This window comes from Pollachius pollachius (assembly GCF_949987615.1).
Source record: "Pollachius pollachius genome assembly, chromosome: 12".
NCBI classification, from domain to species: Eukaryota; Metazoa; Chordata; class Actinopteri; order Gadiformes; family Gadidae; genus Pollachius; species Pollachius pollachius.
Window position 1 is genome coordinate 22,772,208 of NC_136945.1, and position 21,044 is coordinate 22,793,251.

Consider the following 21,044-nt stretch of genomic DNA (forward strand, 5'->3'; position numbering starts at 1 on the left):
CCTAGTTGGTCTTTAGATGGACCAAAGGGAACCCTCCTTTTTAATGTAACATAGAAACATTGATTATTTTCATTTTAACCCAAAAAAATCATAAGCACTAATCTCTTTGCATTTACTCCAAACGATGTAATGGTTCAGTTTGAGACGCAGAGATCAGTCTGAAGAGGCTTTATGAGGAAGGCGAGGGTTCCTGCAGGCCGTATGGAGGTAACAAACTCTTACCATGTTTAGTATTTACCGTAAGGATCCATTTAGTACCACAGTGTTAAGGCTCTGTTTGGAAAGCCCACAGAGCAACATGACCCCCCCTCCCTCCTAACGACCATGCTACCTCCAGACCTAAAGGTCATGCTCCCAGAATCCCCTGGTTCCCAGATATTGTCTCCAGCCTTGCAGACCGTGTCGTCCAGACAACTCCAACGCCATTCCCAGGAATCTGTGCTTCTTTGACACATCAGTTCCACCGTCTCAGAGCCACCGAACGTTTCAGCAGAACAGCCTATAAGGGGGTTCACACCACGTCCCCCGGAAGGAAAAAAGGGAAGTGAGATCTAAAGGAGATTATAGAATGAACTCCGCAAGTTATTGCCAAGTGTTAAAACTGAAAAAAACAACAAATGGCTGGGTGTTTAAAACAGAAACCCTATGTAGAGGGGAGACCTCAAAGAACCTGGGGGGGGGTGAACATAGTGGGGTCGGGGGAGGAGGGGCTGCAGTATAACGTGGGGGCTTCCTCGAGCCAATAAGACAGCCGAGAGAGAGGCTGTGCCAGAAGACACTCTCGCTCTCTCGTGTGAAATCGTCTGGCTTTCGACCACAACCTCTGACAATATGTGCGAGCGCTGCAGCAGGACTAAGTGGCAGCCTGCAGCTCTTCCCCTGCCCCACTCTCTCACCATGCTGGACGAGGATATCTGACCGCTGAGCTCTAGGAACGTTCATACTGTTTCCTCGCCTTTTCTCCTTTTTCCTCTGAGTAGACGATCAGAATCTGGGTCTGGAAATGGAGGTGAGTGTTGCACCTGCTGTTGTTCTCATAAAACCTATTTATTTCTGTACATGTCAATCCTTGAGGTGGTTAACAGTGCTCCAAACGTCCACCGTTGTTATGACCCAACTGTTCCACTCGGCTTCAGTTGCCCCGGTCTCTATCAGGATCCCTTCCTTTGGTGCCTGATGTTTCACATCCAGAGGAATTTGCCTGCGGACCACCTGCTTGGATTTCACTCTAGCTTTCGGTGTCAGCTACCACCTATTTCTATACACAGACCCCATGCCCTCCGTCTGGGGCCAGCCTTCCCTTTAAGCCCCACTGGGCGCTGTAACCAGAGAGGGCTGCTCTCTCTCCTGCTGCTGGGAATGGGCTTCATGAGCTCATTAACGCACAGGCCGTTAGAGGTGAATTGATTGAAGTTGTACAGCAGGCAGATAACAGCGCCCAAGCCTCCGGGCTTAGCAGTTTAAAATGAGACGGTGGTTACAGGTTGTTTTTTAAACTTTGGCACAAAGCAAACAGAAAACATGTGTCACCCCTTATTGCTTATTATTCAAAATGCATGTTTCAATCTGGTATGACTGCATCGGCCATTAGAGTTTACCTTAATTAGGCAAATAGAGAAATGACAGAAGGGGGTTTCTATGCGGTTTGGTTATTACTGTAGTGAACCTTGACACATCACCACAAAGGTTACTGTATTATTTTGCGTGCAGTGTTATAATGTGCTTGCTAACCACTTCACTCAGAGAAGACCTGTTGATGGCCCGGTCTTCTCTGCGGTGGGTCACATCAGGAGTCGTAGGAGATGGGCCATAGGTTAAGGCTCTGTTTTGCTGTCACACGTTGTTCAGCTGGTGGGTGTATTACATGGCAGGGAACGCTTCAGTCTTTTCGGTCTACCCTGAGGCTGAGGGGCCTTGGGGGAGATGATCTTCAGGTGTGATCTCCATGTCTACCGAGAGTTGGCTTTCTGCAAGTCTTGTAGATCTTGAGGTGTTCGATTGCTGATTGTTCAAAGTGTCTGTACAAGACTAAGGACATATGCCTTTCATTTTCTGATGTACATTGGTCTGGTTGCTTGTCATTTGTGTTCCTCACAGTAAACCAAGAGGAAAGATCAACTGAGAGGAGGGCTTGTGTGAGGGAAATTTCAGGGTCTGTAACTGTACATGCTTTACACGTTACATATACATTGATGGCCTTTAGCGCTCGATTTTGTCCATCCATTCAGACACACATTCACATACTGACGGCGGAGTCAACCACGCAAGGCGACAGCCAGCTGGTCAGGAGCAGTTAGGATGAGGAGTCTCGCTCAGGGACACCTTAAGAGTCAAGCCTTTTACTGCTACATGTCCTGATATTGTAACCAGGATCGATTCTTAAATGATAGCAACGAAATAGCCATGTCATTACTTTCATTTTACATTCAGTCATTTGTGAGCTGTATGTTATCCATTCCGTGTGTTTGTGTGTGCGTGCGTGCGTGTAAGGGTCTTCAGCACACACTGGATCATGTTCAGGATTTGATTACCGATTTCGTGGAGTGAGTGTTGAGACGCCATCAAAATGACCTGACGAATGTTTGGAAGAGACGGAACCTCCCAACCGCTGCAGTCCTGGTAGTACATACAGTAAATACTAGCACCCCCGCCCCCCTGAACCCTCCCATAAGAGGGGGTCATGGGGTCTGTACTGTGAACTGTTTGGCAAGACCTGAAGTGATAAATGCTTCTAAGTGAAGGCTTCATCTTGCAACCACAGAAACCTAGTCGACACGATCCTATCAGACTCAAAGGCAGGACCCACACAGGATGTATACATTCACATGGCCTTAGTCAGAGAGGAACTGACCCATAAGCTCCTCTGTGATGTTGTTTGCAACCTATGCGGTTAGGATGGCGTTCTGTAAGGACTAGACCAAGGGTGTGTAGTCATTGCAAATATGACTAATATATAATATAAAGACTTTTTATAAAAGCACGCTATGAAAGGTTGACCATGTCAAACTCAATAACCATGAGTCTAGTGGAGTAAATATAAAATATTTTGCCAGCAAATTTAGTACAGGAGTATTCCAGTGTCCACCACAGGGGAGACGTCTGGGACATTTTCATGTGTTTGGGGCCGTTTTAACCTTGAGGTTCTACCTTCAATTCTACGCTCTGATCATCAACCCCAGACCCTTCCCAAGCCCCAGCAACCCCTTCGTTTCTATAGAACTAACCGGCTGGTTCTGATGACAAAAAACAATATTTTCCTAAAGTATTCACAGTATTTATTCTTACAGTGTTCACGTTTCGCAAGCACAGGGTCGGCGACTGCATTTTAACTCACACATCAACCTTAGTGTTGATGAGCAATGCACTGGTGTCTCTCTGCTTCCAACATCAGGAAGTCAAAGGTTTTTTTGGTCCACCATCAGGATGTGTCATTTCCTTTGTAGTAACACAGCAGGCTTTCTGCTTGTGTGAAAGAATGAAGCCACACTCTTGTTTAGTCACGGCCATGGCTGAGATGTTGGGGTTGTCGTAGCCCAATCAAGGGGTTGTGAGTTCAAACCCTGATGTCTTCAATCTACCTAGAGGCCTCCTTGAGGAAAAAGCCTCATCCTTCATCATATGTATTACCCTGACCTCGACTAAGTAGAAAGGAGCGTTGGTCCTGAACCACTCATTGAGTTCATTTCAATTGGAACTTATCAACAGGCCCTCACCAAACGTCTTTTGACGCGTTTGGACAGACCTACAACAACCTAGTGCAGTGTAACATGTGACACATCAGCGGCTCCCATCTTTCTTGTTTATGGCTCTCCCATTGGCTGCTCCACCTATCATTCTATCATACCCGCCCCCGTATTAGATTCAAGGTGTGATCGGCCGACAGTGGCCGTGTGTCCTGGAAATCTCTCTGACCGCTTTGGCTCTGGAATTTAAACATAAACCATGAGCTTGCATATTGGTCTGGCTTCCAGGCTAGATATGTATGCACAATGTCTCTAATTGCTTTGGATAAAAGTATCTGCTGAATGCCCTATTGGTACTATGATTAATGTACTTTTATTGTTATCATATTAAAATGATGCATGCAATCTCATTGACCTTCGCATATTTTTAGATCTGATTCATGCATTTGAAGGCTTTGAGTCACGATGGTAGAAGGACAAGAAATCATACGGTTTGGTAACAAACGGTTTTGTTTTCACGTCACCACGGTTACCATGTAACCGCTGTGAAGGTAGTCAGAGGTAGCGTGTTCTGAACTCAGCGACCCAAACAACAAGCAAACAACAACAATAATACAGTCATGCAAAGAGAGCTGGTGGTTCAGGAAGCATGGACTGACTGAGCAGAAGATAACCCCCCCCCCCCTCCTATCTGTTGTCCTACAGACGCAGGCCTGACAGCGTTCTGGGACGGGGGTACAGTGCGTACAGTGCGTCTCGGGCAGCATTGTAACATGAGAGGTTATTATGGGCTGGTGACTATGTGCCATCTCCCTGTGTTGATCATTCCCAGCTGTTGTCTCCATGGCCACCAACACACGCGCCTCCTTCTCTGTCTTTCGGTGTGTGTGTGTGTGTGTGTGTGTGTGTGTGTGTGTGTGTGTGTGTGTGTGTGTGTGTGTGTGTGTGTGTGTGTGTGTGTGTGCGCGCGCACGTGCGTGCGTCCGTCCGTCCGTGCGTGTCATGTTGCAGTGGCGATGCTCTCACACCGGGTGTCTGCTGTAGATTCAGCGGTTGTGTTCTCATTGTGTTTCTCTGGGTGTTCGCACTGCAGAGAGACTCCCTCTCCCTTCTCCTGCAGTGCTGCAGTGTCTCCTCTCTGCTGAACTACGCGTTGAGCTTTCATACAGCGTTCACTGGTACACACTTATGGAGTCTCACACATCTTTGTGTTCGTGTGTGTGTGTATCTGACTAATGGTTCCTGCTCCTCCATGGTACGAGTTTGGGGTTGGGGTTTATGGAAGTTTTGGAGTTGTCTTATGTTATACCACACATGTTATGCTATGTTTGTGTCACACATGGCAGTACTGCTCCCACTGGAGGAGAGAAGGACAGCGCCACGTTTTGATCGAGACGTTGACCTCCGCCCTAAATGATCCCAGCATTATCGGTGGTCATGAAGTATTTGAATATCAGACTTGGAGAACAGATTCTACGTTGAAAGGGACTCTTGTTAAAGATAAAGTCAGCGGTAAGAAAATAAACATCTGGATTAAAAACGATATAGTTGGAAAAGTATATTTGGTGAAACATTTGCGGTCGATACCGTCTCAGATGTTCGTCATGGTAACATAATAAAGAGGGTGCATTGATAGCACATCCTCTCAGACTAAATATGTCGTGTTCACATGTTTATTTGGAAATATGACGGACGAATGTCATTATCACGTGATTATTTCCAGCAAACGCTTGTGGTTTTGAGGTCTTGTTTTTGTTTACGATAAATGTACATAGTTCTCACCGCTTCTTCACACAGGAAATAACACAACCGTCACGGTCACTGGAGAAACGTTTTTTCCATGGAAAACATAAATTCTCAGATAATGGGGGATTCATTTATTTTAAAATAGTTCAAATATCTAAAATGGCTAAACATCTATCACTAGAGCAGAATACCCTCCTCCTCCCCCTTCTTCCTTTTCTCCCCCCTCCCCCTCCTAACCACTACACCCCACACACACACGCACGCACGCACGCACACATGCACGCACACGCACACATACACATAAACCCACTAACACACACACACACACATTCTGGTATCTTAGCTACTGTGGGAAAGTTTACTGACGTATTTACACAGACTTCCTGCTGAAATGGTCTCCACTGCGAGCCTACCTCCCGGGGAGAGGACAGCAGGTCAACGTTGTTTAGGAAGAGGAATATGATATATCCTTGTTCTAATTGCTTTCCTTCTTCCGGTTTGTCAGAATGTGTCTGTTTCTTTCTGTCAGCCTGTCTCTTTTCTTGTTTCTTGTCTCTCTGTCTGTTTTTCTTTATTTATATCTCTTATAATCTTCCTAGTAAGGGTTGTATTCTTCCTAGGAAGAAGCCATGTATACATTTTGTATGAGTAAGACTGTAATTCTTGCTAGTACAAATCAATTTCTTCCTCACAAGGATTACATTCTTAACATTCTCTTGTAAGAATTACATTCTGAACTCATCTTCTCTCTTTCTTTCTCTTACACTCTATACTGTCTTCTTTCATTTTCTCTCCGTCTCTACTCTCTCTTTCTCTCTTAGTCTCTGTCTCTAGTGTCTCTCTCTCTCTCTCTCTCTCTCTGTCTTTACTGTCTCTCTTACTCTCTGTCTCTACTCTCTCTCTATCTCTCTTACTCTCTGTCTCTAGTGTCTCTCTCTCTCTCTCTCTCTCTCTCTCTCTCTGTCTCTACTCTCTCTCTTTCTCTCTTACTCTCTGTCTCTCTCCGTCACTACTGTCTTTGTTTCTCGGTCTCCCTCTCCTCTCTCCTCTCTGAGCGGTGTCTGATGGAGGGGTGTCTGATGGAGGGGTGTCTGATGGTTGGCCAGCCGTAGCTGTGCGGTCTGTCACAGGGTAATGGACGGGGTGATGACCCCCTCCGTCCCAGGCCAGGGTCACCAAGGGGCCGGAGGTGAAAGTGAACTAAAAGTAAACGGTTCCCACACAGATTCCTCACATCCTGCCGTTTCTACACTTACTCTGTGTGTGTGTGTGTGTGTGTGTGTGTGTGTGTGTGTGTGTGTGTGTGTGTGTGTGTGTGTGTGATTGTATAAGACATTTCTATTGATCCTCAATTTTTCCTCCAAATAAACTTGACTAGCTTTAGGAATATGGCACTTGGTTGTTTCAGTGGCACTTTAAAGCTGTTTAGGTAGTTAACAAATCCTTCAATAAATATTGAATTCGCTCAAATTTCAAAGCATCGTTGTGGTGTCACACACACAGGAGCCTCGTCTCTGCTGGGGAAACCCAGAGTGTATGAGCCTGACAAGGAGTCTGCAAAAGGTAAAGGTGGAGAGCACTGCCCAGCACAGGAAGCTGTACTGTCTCAATACTCTTCAAAAATAGCTTATTAACAATGAATAGCTATGTGAAACATTGAAATGTCAAGCTCACACTCTCAGGGTTTCCCCCGCGGAGACGAGACTACTCTGTGTGTGACTTCTCTGTACGTTTGCGACTTCAAAAATAATCTACGAAAATGTTCTAAAGAAAACAGGGAGGGGACGGGTGTTTGGAGTGTGTGCATACGTGCGCACATACAGAAGCATGCATGCTTGTGTGTGCATGTGTACACATGGACACGTGTGTGCGGTGGCTGGCATGGTGCGGCCGCAGACAGCTGTGAGTTTAAAGCGCTGCAGCCGGCTGTCAGCCTGATCCACGCCAGCAGGCGCGTGCAGGAATCTACAGCTGAACCCGCTCCCTCGTTACCTACGGTAACGAGGGAGCGGGTAAACACTGCGCTGTGTGGCTGTTTCCACGGTAGCCGACTCCCCCTGGAGTGACCTACATTTGAGTCCCCCCCGTTGTGGTGAAGTGCCAGTCTGCAGTGTGCGGTTCGGCCTGTTGCTGTGAAAAGCTGTAAAGGTTTTCTCTCTTGTGGTTCCTCACCACTCTCTAACCTCCGCCAGCCTGCTCCAACACATGAGTACAAACATGCAAAGATGAGTGGTTAGAGTCACTCGGTGAAATGGATGTTGTGATGAGTTTATTGAAGTGAGAAAATGTAATTGTCAGAATACACTTAACCCATTTGTACCGGCTGCTGCGCGGCGCAACATTGTATCTAGTAGATACAATGTTGCGCCGCGCAGCAGCCGGTACAAATGGGTTAATCTGAAATGGAGGGAGGATCCATTATGTATGTACTGTGTTTGTGTGTGTGTGTGAAATTTTCTTGGGGGTATTGCTGGAGATGTAAGTGTGACTCATGTGTCAGACTGCTGTCATCTGATCCTGTGTGTGGACCTCACATGTCTGCAACTCTACCCAGAGGACTGAAGGCAGACAGACTGTGTGTCTGTCTCTCAGTGTGTCTATGTTGGTGTGTATGTGACAGTATGTATGTGTGTGCGTGTGTTTGTGTGTGTGTGTGTGTGTGTGTGTGTGTGTGTGTGTGTGTGTGTGTCTCTATGTTGATGTATGTGTGTATATTAGTCTCTCTGTGTGTTTGTGAGTATGTCTACATGTGTGTGTGTGTGTGACTGTGTGTCTATGTGTGTGTGTGTGTGTGTGTGTGTGTGTGTGTGTGTGTGTGGGTGTGTGTGTGTGTGTGTGTGTGTGTGAGGGCGCTGTGGTCAATGTGAGGGGCAGCAGGCCTGTAACACAACAGGTGTTGGTGGCCTGAGTCCTGGTGGTGAATGGGCCCTTTGTCAGAGAGCGGCCTCTCTCTCCGCCCTGGTACACACTCATCAGCTGGGTGGGTGTGTGTGTGTTGGTGTCAGTGAATATATAGGCCTATCATCTGTCTCTGTGTGTGTATGTATCTATCTTTGGATCTGTGTGTGTGTGTGTGTGTGTGTGTGTGTGTTGGTAATACATATGTCTGTCTTTCCATCGTCCGTATGCATCTATACATTTATTCTGGTTTGTGTGTGTGTAACCGATGTCTCTCTGCGTTGTGTCTTGTATCTTTGAGTGAGGCACACACACAGGAGTCGAGTGATGGAGGTTTATTCAGCTCCGTGCATCAGCGCTCACTGACGCGAGACACACAGGTGCAACGCCAAACCACTCCCCAGGGAAACAAAAGGCATGCCATAGGAAACAACGAAACCAACTTACTTAGGAACCAATATTTGGTGGAGTTCACAATAAAAAAGGTATGAACAATGATAAAAAAATAAAACAAAATCAAATTAAATTTAGCTCGGCTACATGTGGAAGTGAGTTTGTGTGAGGGGAAATTAGTGTGTGAGTTGTGTTTGTGTTTGTTTGGAGGAGTGTGTGTGTGTGTGGGGGGGGTGTGTGCGTGCACTGGGGAGTGTGTGTGTGTTTATGTGTGGGAGTTTGTCTGGGGGAGTGCGATTGATCCTAGATGGATCTCTATGATAAGGTGCTACACACACGACAACATCCAACCCTACTTTGATATTAACATGTAATTTCGTCACTGGTGTCGTGGACAAGAAAACCCCAACGATGCAACCGCATGCTCCTTCCTGTCTGCTGCATGCCTGGCTAGGACAAATCTTATTTCCCTGAAAAGTGTTTTTAAGCGATCAACAACAAGAGCTCAACAACTTGTTGTGTGAAATGTCACAAAGTTCCATACACAACAATACCTCATCGAGTGCCAAACGCCTTAAAGGGGACATATCAAACCACCAGGTGTGAGTGTGATTAGCCATTACAAGCCGTTTTCAAAATGTGCAGCATTGTCACATCACAGGTGGGCGTGTCCACCTAGATGTGTGACGGATAGATGAGCAGTGTTTGCTAGTCTACTGGGTAGGCTGGTAGACTGATCTATCCAGCACACATCTAGATGGACACGCCCACCTGTGATGTCACAATGCTGCACATTTTCAAACCTGCTTGTAATGGCTAATCACACTCACACCTGGTGGTATGATATGTCCCCTTTAAAGCCGAGGCTTACTGGCTCATCAGCGTTTGTGATCACTGCATATGTCACCCTGTGTGCAGAAGTCCCTCTCGTGCCCCGGCTGGCCGCAGGCTGCTTGCAGCAGCTTGCGAGCTGGTGGCGGTGGCATATGGCAGATACCTCACAGTGGGCTGCGTGCACGATGCACGCAGCCTCGTCCAAATTGCTTCCTTGCTTGTATACTTGGAAGGCACTGGACGGACGGTGTGCACTTTCACATACCGAGGATTCTGCTGCTGTGTGTTTGATTTAATATCATCCAAACCCCCACACACACACACACACACACACACACACAACCCCTGTCTGAGTGAGAACTTTTGTTTTTCTGAAACGTCTGAACATGAAAGTGGTTGCAGAGATGGGGGGGGGGGGGGCGGGGGTTGTGCAACACTGCTTATTTTTTTATTTTTGGGGTTAGTGAGTGGCAAGAAGCGTTTACGGACAGCGTTTTGGGTTTCCTTCTTGAGGAACTGCTGATGGGAAGTGAAAACAAGGGAGGTGGCCGTTGGTTTCCTGCTGTTAATTTTTCACTCAAGCTGTGAATGAATTACTCTAAAGCTGTTTATTATGGACCGTGATGATGACACACTCCCACGGTGACGTCATGTTGTGGAGGAACTATTTCAACGGCCCTGACTCCTGACTCCTGCCCTGACTCCTGACTCCTGCCCTGACTCCTGACTCCTGCCCTGACTCCTGACTCCTGCCCTGACTCCTGACTCCTGACTCCTGCCCTGACTCCTGACTCCTGCCCTGACTCCTGACTCCTGCCCTGACTCCTGACTCCTGACTCCTGCCCTGACTCCTGACTCCTGCCCTGACTCCTGACTCCTGCCCTGACTCCTGCTCCTGCCCTGACTCCTGACTCCTGCCCTGACTCCTGCCCTGACTCCTGCCCTGACTCCTGCCCTGACTCCTGACTCCTGCCCTGACTCCTGCCCTGACTCCTGACTCCTGACTCCTGCCCTGACTCCTGCCCTGACTCCTGCCCTGACTCCTGACTCCTGCCCTGACTCCTGCCCTGACTCCTGACTCCTGACTCCTGCCCTGACTCTTGACTCCTGCCCTGACTCCTGCCCTGACTCCTGCCCTGACTCCTGCTCCTGCCCTTACTCCTTCCCCGACTCCTCCCCTGACTCCTCCCCTGACTCCCGACTCCTCTCCTGACTCCTGCCCTGACTCCTCCCCTGACTCCCGCCCTGACTCCTCCCCTGACTCCCGCCCTGACTCCTCCCCTGACTCCCGCCCTGACTCCTCCCCTGACTCCTCCCCTGACTCCTGACTCCTCTCCTGACTCCTGCCCTGACTCCTCCCCTGACTCCCGCCCTCGACTCCTCCCCTGACTCCCGCCCTGACTCCTCCCCTGACTCCCGCCCTGACTCCTCCCCTGACTCCTCCCCTGACTCCTGACTCCTCTCCTGACTCCTGCCCTGACTCCTCCCCTGACTCCCGCCCTCGACTCCTCCCCTGACTCCCGCCCTGACTCCTCCCCTGACTCCCGCCCTGACTCCTCCCCTGACTCCTCCCCTGACTCCTGACTCCTCCCCTGACTCCTCCCCTGACTCCTCTCCCCCTCATGTGTTCCCCGTCTCAGAACAAACTGGCCAAGGCGCTGTACGACAACACGGCCGAGTGCCCTGACGAGCTGGCCTTCCGTAAGGGGGACATCCTGAGGGTGGTGGACCGCTGCGTGGTGGGCACCAGCGGCTGGTGGCTGTGTTCTCTGCACGGCCGGCAGGGCGTGGCCCCCGCTAACCGGCTGCAGCTCCTGCCCCCGCCCGCTCCGGCCCCCAGCGCCGCGGACCCCGAGGGGCCGGAGAACATCTACCAGATCCCCAACAGGCTGCCGCCCTCCAGCAGCCCGCTGTATGAGCGCATGGACAAGATCTACAAGGTGCCCTCCGCGCCCTCGAGGGGCCCCAGCTCCCCAGCGCTGAGGCACGGCAGGGAGCCGACGGAGGCCAGCCGGGTAAGCCTTACCCCCCCCCCCCCCCCGTAGCAGGTATAGCGGCGCTCGGGTCGGAGGGACGCTCCTGCGGTCCCGGAAACAATGTGAACAGGAAACCAAGGCTGAGGGGCTAGACGAGCGGGGCCCCCGGGGGTCAGGGTCCGTCCTCTTCCGAAGGAAGTGTTAACTCTGATGATTAGAGCGGCAGCCTGTCGCTGAGAGGCTGCGTTCAGAGCCCCCCCGCTGGCAGAAAGCACTTCCAGATGGGGCCTGGGTCCCTTCAGGGGTACAGGCATGCAGACTCAGCCCTTTACGGGCTGTTAAAGAGCAGCACAGGCTGACCGCAGACTCTTTTTAACTGCAAACAGCAGCCCTTACCCCCCCCCCCCAGATAGATAAAGGTGTCTATATTGGCCCCTGTGTGACACGGAGTTCTTCCTACATGTCAGCCATTTCCTGTCACACTTGCAGTCCTCTAGAGATCTGCAGCGAATGTGTCGTTTGTGTTGTAGGACTGGATTGGTTTGCGTTCTGCACGCACGTTCAGTGGGGACATTATTATTATTATTTTTTTTTTTTATTGACCAGCTTACCAGGGTCTATTAAAATTGGCCCCACATTGCAGTGATACCGTGCAGGATCAAAGCGGTGGAAGTTTGAACCCTCAACCCCATCAATAACAACACGGCTGTCTGGTTCACAGCTTACAGCCTTCGGCTTGTCCTCCTCCCCCAACGGGGGGGTGTACGATGTCCCGAGCAGACACCCCTCCCTCAACCCGGTGAGTGTTGGATCGACACGTCCTTCGAGTCTGTGGAGGTGTGTCTGATCAACGTCTGATCTGATCTTGTGTCGATATTTGATGACGGACACAGATATCCCAGAGGAAGGCGTGCCGTAGGACCTCGCCGACCGCGACGGAGGAGAAAGAGCGGAGGTTTGTGGAGGCGGGGGAGAGCCCAAGATGCAACAGTCCCAACGACACCTACGTGAGTCGCTGGCTTCACTGTTGGCTGTGGAGCGTGATCCGTCTTGACCTCATCATCTTTACCAATCATTAAAACTCTCTCCGATGCTTGCTCCTATGTTCGTCATCTTAGTGTGACTATTATCTTAGTTTGATTCTCTGACTGTTATGAAGCCTTTGATCTTACATCATGGAAACAATCCATGTATGCCACTACAGAAATACCTGGTCAAAACTCTTTCATGAAAGACGTCTGTCAACTCAAAATAAATAATATGGAGATGAGCCACTGAGAATCGAACCAAACGAAGAGGAATTGTATTTGCGTTACGTTACGATTAAACAACGAATGGCGACCTGTCTTTTTGCATTCAACCACCGCGGCCCCCGAGAGGCTGTTAGAGGAATCCCTCATTTGTGGCGTCCGCGGGGGCTTCACAAACCGGCGGTCCCGGCTCTTGAATCAACCCGTGGTAAACGTCTTGTGTTCCCCCCAGGTCTACGCAGTCCCACCAGCTCAATGGCGGGAGCCGTGCTACGACATCCCCGTCCCCTCCTCGACCGACGCCCGGCAGCGAACGGCCAGCAGCTACAACACGCTCCCGAGTCGCCGCAAGGGCGACTGGATCTACGACGTTCCCGTGTCACCGGAGAAGCCGGGGCTCAGCGTGGCGTCCGGCGGCACCCTTCCCTCCAGAGCCCCCGGCCGGCAGCTCTTCCCTCCTCCTAGGGCCGCGCCGGCGCCACACAGCGCCCCCAGCCCTGGCCTGTACGCCGTCCCAAACGTCGGCCCCCCCCCCCCAGCGGCTGACCAGCGCCGACCTGCCAGCGCTGCCACCGAGGGTCCGGGCACCCGTCTGCAACCAGACCCCGGCCCGGGGGAGCCCGGAGGAGCAGGTCTACGCCGTGCCTCCGCAGGACAAGGCGTACCACATCCCCCTGGAGTGCCGGGGCGACGCCTCCAACCCGTACGAACGCACCCGAGCCCGCCTGCAGCGGATGAGGGCGGTCCTAGGCCCCGCCTCCCTCCGCCAGCGGCCGGGGAGCGACGACCCTTTGCTGCTGTTGGAGGACGAAGAGAGGCGCTGCGACTCCCGCCGCGCCGCCACCGACAGCCAGCGGATCAGCACGGCCTCCAGCTCCTCCAGCTCCTCCACCTCCTCCTGCGACTCCACGGCCCTGAGCTCCTCCTCCTCCTCCTCCCCGGACCCCCTGCGGGAGGTGAGCCTGAGCCAGGAGGAGGCCGGCGCCCGTCTGCTGGAGCTGCATGAGGCGGTGTGCCGGGCGGTCCACCGCCTCATGGACTTCGTCAGCAGCAGCTGGAGGAGCAGGGAGCACCTGGAGAAACACCTGGAGGAGATCCGGGCGGCGGCGGAGGGCATCGACTGTGCCGTCACCGGCTTCCTGGCCTTCGCCCTGGACGTCAAGGGCAACGCCCGCCGCCTGACGGACGCCAACCTGCAGACGCGGCTGCTGAAGCAGTTGTCCATCGTGGATGACTCGGGGCTAATCCTGCGGCAGGCGGTGGGCTCGCTGAGCGCGTCCGGCTGGCCCCTGGACGGCCTGGCCCAGGACCCCAGCCTGCAGAACACGCCGGACCAGTTGGAGCGCTTCGTGATGGTGGCGCGCACCGTGCCCGAGGACGTCAAGCGGCTGGTGTCCATCCTGAACGCCAACGGCCGGCTGCTGTTCAGACCCGCCCAGAGGGAACCGGGGGATGGGGGGGCGGCGGCCACTGCCACCGCCGCCGCCGGGGGCGAGCAGATCGGGGACGCGGTGGACGACGACAACGATTATGTGCAGCTTCAGGTAAACCCCCTCGCGAGGAGGAGCTCCGCCGCCCACTGTCCTGACGTAACGCCTCGGCTGCCGCCTGAAACGCGCCTCATTGCATGAATGTCCTGGTTTGTCGTCCGCAGACCAAGAATGAGTTTGAAAGGCAGAAGAACCGCCGTGAAGCAGACACCCAAGACGGCACGCCCCCCCCTGCCAGCGGCCAGGTGAGTACAGCCCAGCCGCTCCAGTCAACAGGGATTGTTTTCCCTTATGGAAAAACACATTCTCCGATAAAGACTTGCTTCCAAACACACAGCACACATGTTGTTGACGAGCGTGACGTTGACCTCCCCAGGAGGAGAAGTCCCCCTCGGTCCCCGCCCCCCCGACCCAGGAGGTGGCGCCGGCGGCCCACCGGCCGGAGCACTGCCGGCTGTACTTCGGGGCCCTCCAGAAGGCCCTGGGGGGCTTCGTGGCCAGCCTCCGCGGCGGCCAGCCCCCGGAGCAGTTCATCCCCCACAGCAAGCTGGTGATCATGGTGGGCCAGCGGCTGGTGAACACGCTGTACCAGGACGCCCGCGGCACCGACGCCCGCCAGAGCCTGCTGTGTAAGAGCAGCCACCTGTGCGCCCTCCTCAAGCAGCTGGCCGTGGCCACCAAGAAGGCCGCCCTGCACTTCCCCGACAAACAGGCGCTGCAGGAGGCGCACGACTTCGCCAGGGAGCTCGCCCAGAAGGCACAGCACTTTCGGATCTCGCTGGATCTCTGAGCGCGTTAGAGCGCGCTGGACACGGGAGGAGAGCAGTCGGACGCGGTCGGGGTGGGGCTGATGCTGGAGGTCTGGGTCCGAGGGCCGCCTGCGGTACTCTGAAAAGGCCGGTGCGTGTGAAGTACGCGTGGTCGGCGATACCGCTCTCGCTTTCTCGCTCTTGCTCACTTCCTCTGCCCCCCCCTGTCCCTCGGCCTCCCTTTGTGTCTGTATATATTATAATATATATTCTTCACATCGTCATGAACTCTGCGTCATGAACTCTGCTTTCATGTGAGTCTTAGAGTAGGCCACTAAAAGGTTGTCTGAGCGGTGTTCAGGGAACTATTTGTGGAGATTTTAAAATATGTTGCACATTGAGAGTGACTTATCTTTTCCAAGTCAGTTAGAAAAGTATATAATGTTATTTGCTTGGTATGTTTTACAACCATTTAAAATGTATTTCTGTTGGACACATGTTTTCAATTCTAACGTCGTATTTTATACAGTTTGAGACTAGCTGTTTGGCAATATAAACCTTTTGTGAATATCATGTATATAACCTAAAACGTGTTATGCATTCCCAAGCTTTTCTGTTAACAAATTAAATGGTAACACTTTACGAAAAGGGTACAATAATTAACCATTGATAAACATTAGTTAATGCAGTAATAAGGATTAACTAACAATTAACTGCAACTGGAATTAACAGTTAATTAATGGTCTAGTTATAATTTAACCAAGGTAATGTTTTTTTATGTAAACTAGGGTATTAATTTATACATGATTTAATACAGTTTGGATCATAAATAACATTAGTAAATGATTACTAGACCATAAGTCAACTGTTAATTACCAGTTCATTATTGTTCCCTTATTGTAAAGTGTTACCAATAAAATATGGAAATGTCATCTGTCATTTCTATTGATACTAAGATTAAAACTATTTGAAACCAAAAGGTTTTTTGTTTTTGTATTTAAGGCTAAAACAAATAATACACTTGCTGTGTGTTCTATACCATCACATGTTTCTGATAAACACATTGAAAATATTCAATGGTGTTGTAGTCAATAATTATATAGATGTACAACAATGTGTCCAGACTACAGTTATCATCACCTCATAATATATTTTGGATTTACAAATATGTGAAAAGGGTGTTTGCTGGGAAACCTGACCAACAGCGGAAAACCAACATTGACAAACGTGGTGATGGTATAATCTAACGAGACGCAGTAAGCCCTGCCCCCCCCCCCCCCCCCCCCACACACACACACACACACACTGCCAGTGTGCAGATAGCGCCCTCTAGCGGCTTCATTTAGTAGTACATTAAAACAGTATTGCGTTTGAGAGCCCTCTTCACATTTCTGAATTTCTATATACCTTTACGAATGTACAATTGATTTAATGAAAAACATTTTTTTTAATTAATTGTATACCTCTATAAACGAAACTAAGAAGAATGAATACTGGCACATTGTTAAGAATTCATTGTTGCAGATTTTCACATATTCGGCAACAACATATGCATCATTCTCTCTTTTATATACAGTCTACGGGCTGTCTAGGCTACTAAAGCCAAAGGTAGGCCCTAGTAGGCACACCCCCTTTGTGGTTCTGCATACTGCTGCTGCCCTCTAGCGAACACATATCGTCATGACATCACAGTATGACAGTATTTACCTCATTGCTTTTGGGGGATATTTTAAAATGAATGAAGGTATTAATGGCAAATACTAGTATAACTATTAATTAAGTTATGTGACCTCATGAAGTTTTTTTACGTATAGTCTTATAGACATGGACATACGCTACATCACTGCAAATTTGAGCAAAGACTTAACGTTAAAAAAATCAAGTTACGTCAAAGGATAGAGCCTTAATTCATTCCCTATGCTGCTCAATTGGCATTGTCAGCAAAAGACAATGTTGTATAGCTAACATTCAAATGTAAAACCCGTTCAAAAAAAGTAGAGCCTATATATGAAGAACTATTCAGTAGCCTCCTGCTTTGATATGAAAACGAACATCAATAAACTTCTTGTTGACATTCCTCCGTTTATGATTTATATTGAGGCTCCTGTAGAGTGCTGCAATGCGGCTGCGCAATAGTTTGTCGCTGGCACAGAATAAATATGCATAGGGCATTAGCCAACACAATATTTTAGTTTTTAACGTCAAAGAATATGGCTTTGAGTCAACATAATGGGCGGGGTCCCATCAAATTGTTTTCAAATGGAGATAAGATTACTTCGTTGTATTCTGAAAATAACTTTATTATCTTGCTTACTGCGCGCCCCACTGAGTGTAAAGTTTGTTTAGGACGTCCATAAACGTGTCAATCTATCTTTGACATTCCCACCCCTGTGGGCCACCAGGAGCCCGGGCAGTCGGGTGAACTAAAGACTCACTTTAGCCCTGCTCAGTGAACTGTGTGCTGCCGTGTCCTCTGGGGATCAGGTGGGCAGCGAGCGAGTCCTGCAGAACCTTGAGGCCATAAACGACTACACGGATCGTTTTCACATTCTACTACAACAATTTTCGTTACAATAAAGAAAAATCGGAAAATTAAAAAAATCTGTAATAATAACAATTGATAATAATAATATTACATAACTTTATTAGATCAGACACGACATGTAGTCCAACATATATTAGTGTACTTTTCCTTTGAGCAGGCATGAGATGAAAAAGGAACGAATAGCCTCTAGTCTAGACTATCGTAGTATGCTATTAGCCTAGCATATAGTTATGCAGGTGCATCTCAATGAATTAGAATATTATGGAAAAGTTTATTAATTTCAATAATTCCATTTAAAAAATGAAAATCATTTATTATATACTGCAGATCATTCATTCCACAATAGTGAAATATTTAAAGCCTTTATTTGTATTAATCTTGGTGATTTTATGGCTTGCAGCTAATGAAGTTTCACTTTAATTGAATTATTGTAATTAGTTAACTTTTCCACATTATTCTAATGCATTGAGATGCACCTGTAGGCCACTAAACTGAGCGAAGGAGACGGGCTCTCCACCATATAGATCTGCCCTAGCGCAGCGTCGCCTGCGGGCGGAGCTCTTGTGTGAAAACCAAACGAATGAAGTTCTGATCTGCTTTCGGACGGGAAGTCTATTCCCCGCCAATTTTCTCTCGTCTCCTCCTCCTGAATCCTGACGTTATTTCCCAGCGCCGTGCCCTGGGAATTAGGGGCCCCTTTGTGGAGCGTGACTAATGCGCTATTGAGCACGGCACACGTCCATTGTCTCCGTGTTCAAAGCGTGCTGTGGGAAAGTGGTGGAAACACGGACTACAGGATTAAGTCTTTGAAGCGCAGGGCAGCAGCTGGCCCCTCCGTGCGCGGGAAACCGCGGCCCACCTCCGCGCGGCCAGCGCCTATAACCCCCCCGTCATAAAGGCGGAGCCGTTAGCCGCACATCCGACACTGCTTTTCGTTTTTCTGTTGTTTTTTGAGTGTTACACGTTTGGTTTCCTTTGGGTTAGTTATAGGTGGATCATGTAAATGACGTGCCAATGTTTATTTTGTTATTGATGTGTTAAAGTACTGAGTTATGTTTCACTATTTAGGTCTAACACTTTTATTAATTAAGGATGTGCTACCACATTGTCCGCTTCAAATGTGGGGTGAATAAATAATGTATATTTTTGGTTTATTTATTATTTGAAAGAAGATATTTGGAAAATGGGCTGCATAGGCATAATTAACTAATTCAATGTAGCCTAAACTCACTCTTAATAAGAAACAGCTTACAGCTCGTTTGAGTCTATAAAGTTCAGTTTCTTTATCACCTTGTTGAGAACATCTCTTACACCCTAGGCAACGGATATATTTCAGATAAAAAAACAAAATAAATAGCTAGCATCGTCGGCCGTACATATAATAAATAACTCTGAAATAGCTTTTCAGAAAAGCAGATAACAGCAAGAATTCGTCTTCATGAATGTCACTGGGCCACAAACGGCCTCCATGTTGGACAAAAGACCGTCCCACCAACATCCTCGCACGCCCCCCGCCAGCGCCTCGCACGCCCCCCAGGCACCGCCTCGCACGACCCTCACGCTTGTTTTGCTGTTGTTCCCGTCCGCAATCTGGAGCCAGAGTCCTATGCTAATCGTTGCGCGGCATTCCTGATACGGCTGTTGAGAGAGAGAGAGAGAGAGAGAGAGGTAGAGAAAGAGAGAGGGAGAGAGGGAGAGAGAGAGGTAGAGAGAGAGAGGGAGAGAGGGAGAGAGAGAGATAGAGAGAGGGAGAGAGGGAGAGAGAGAGAGAGAGAGAGAGGGAGGGAGAGGGAGAGAGAGATAGAGACAGAGAGAGAGGGAGAGAGAGAGGGAGAGAGGGAGAGAGAGGTAGAGAGAGAGAGAGAGGGAGAGAGAGAGATAGAGAGAGGGAGAGAGAGAGAGAGAGAGAGAGGTAGGGAGAGGGAGAGAGGGGGAGAGAGAGAGAGAGGGAGGGAGAGAGAGATAGAGACAGAGAGAGAGGGAGAGAGAGAGGCAGAGAGAGAGGGAGGGAGAGGGAGAGAGAGAGAGAGAGCGAGAGAGAAAGAGAGAGAGGCAGGTGCTCTGTCACTGACGGCCCCTTAAGAAGTTTACAAGAAGTTTCCTCCCGCCCCCCCCCCCACCCCACCCCCTCCAAGAGGACCTGGGAAGTTGCTGACCCCTCTTCAGAGCCCAAAGAGCCCCCCGGCCCTTGATGTGGGCTCCGAGCCTCTAAAGCATTCCTGGAGGGTGGGGGGGTCGTGTGACATGACATTCACCCTGAATGGGCGCTCCTTAAGAACAGGCCGTTTTCGGCGGGAAGGGTCCTGTCCCATTGTGGAGCGCCGTCTGTCTGTCCCGGGCTCCTCTGAGACGCTCCGACCGCGCTGGGAAACTCCTCACCCCCGCTTCCTGGAGGGCTTTGTTGTTTTGGCGGGAGGTCTCGTTTGATGGATTGTCACCTTTTAATAAACACAAAACGGGATCCAGCCGTGAGCTGTTAGAAACGCCCCGAAGGCCTTGGCTGGGAGGGCGTCGTCCCCGTGGACAGGGGTCCTGCTGCAGAGCGACGACCGGCTGAAGCAGCATCAGTGGAACTGAACCCGGCCGAGCGTAAGCTTCTACAGGGCACTGGGACCTCACTGTGAGCATCTATTGGTGCTCCTTCCTCCTCCTCCTCCTCCTCCTCCTCCTCCTTCCTCCTCCTTCCTCCTCCTCCTCCTCCTCCTCCTCCTTCCTCCTCCTCCTCAGCAGCTATGGCCATGTTTGTGTAAGAGTTTCATGCGTGTCTGTGTGTAGATATATAAACCGTACCGTGTGTGTGTGTCGGTGTGTGTGTGTGTGTAGATATATAAACCATACCGTGTGTGTGTGTCGGTGTGTGTGTGTGTGTGTAGATATATAAACCGTACCGTGTGTGTGTGTGTCGGTGTGTGTGCGTGTGTGTGTGTATGTAGATATATAAACCATATCATGTGTGTGTGTGTGTGTGTATGTAGATATATAAACCATATCATGTGTGTGTGTCGGTGTGTGTGTGTGTGTGTATGTAGATATATAAACCGTACCATGTGTGTATGTATGCCCGTCCAGGTGTATATTCACACAATTGTCTTGTGTGTGTGTTTGTGTGTGTGCATGTGTGTGTGTGTTTATGCACCCGTACAAGCGTATATGATGTGGTGTCTTGATGTGGTGTGTGTGTGTGTGTATGTGTGTGGGTGTGTGTGTGTGTGTGTGTGTGTGTGCCCGTTCAGGTGAGTATTCCAACAGGGTGTCTTTCTAAGCGCAGGTGTGTGTGGCTCGGGTGTGTGAACGGCGCTCTACCTTTGCACAGGTGTGCTGAGCAAACACACGGCTTTGTACTGAGGCCCCGCCCCCTCAGGGTACCTGGCCAGGTGAGGAGCAGCGTGGGAAGCAGGAGGAGGAGGAGGAGGAGGAAGAGGAGGGGGGAGGAGGAGGGGAGGGGGAGGAGGAGGAAGAGGAGGAGGAGGAGGAGGGAGG

General features: G+C 50.0%; 1 protein-coding gene across 1 annotated transcript; it reads left to right on the top strand.

Annotated features, from left to right (window-relative positions):
- Window positions 1–896: 896 nt before the first annotated feature.
- Window positions 897–15,856, top strand: cass4 (Cas scaffold protein family member 4). Its single transcript, XM_079747952.1, is given in 8 exon segments — window positions 897–1,009; window positions 11,195–11,569; window positions 12,252–12,329; window positions 12,424–12,537; window positions 13,013–13,323; window positions 13,325–14,324; window positions 14,435–14,515; window positions 14,647–15,856. Coding segments are annotated over 8 exon segments (2,379 nt in total). The 5' UTR covers window positions 897–1,003; the 3' UTR covers window positions 15,061–15,856.
- The last annotated feature ends 5,188 nt before the right edge of the window (window positions 15,857–21,044 follow it).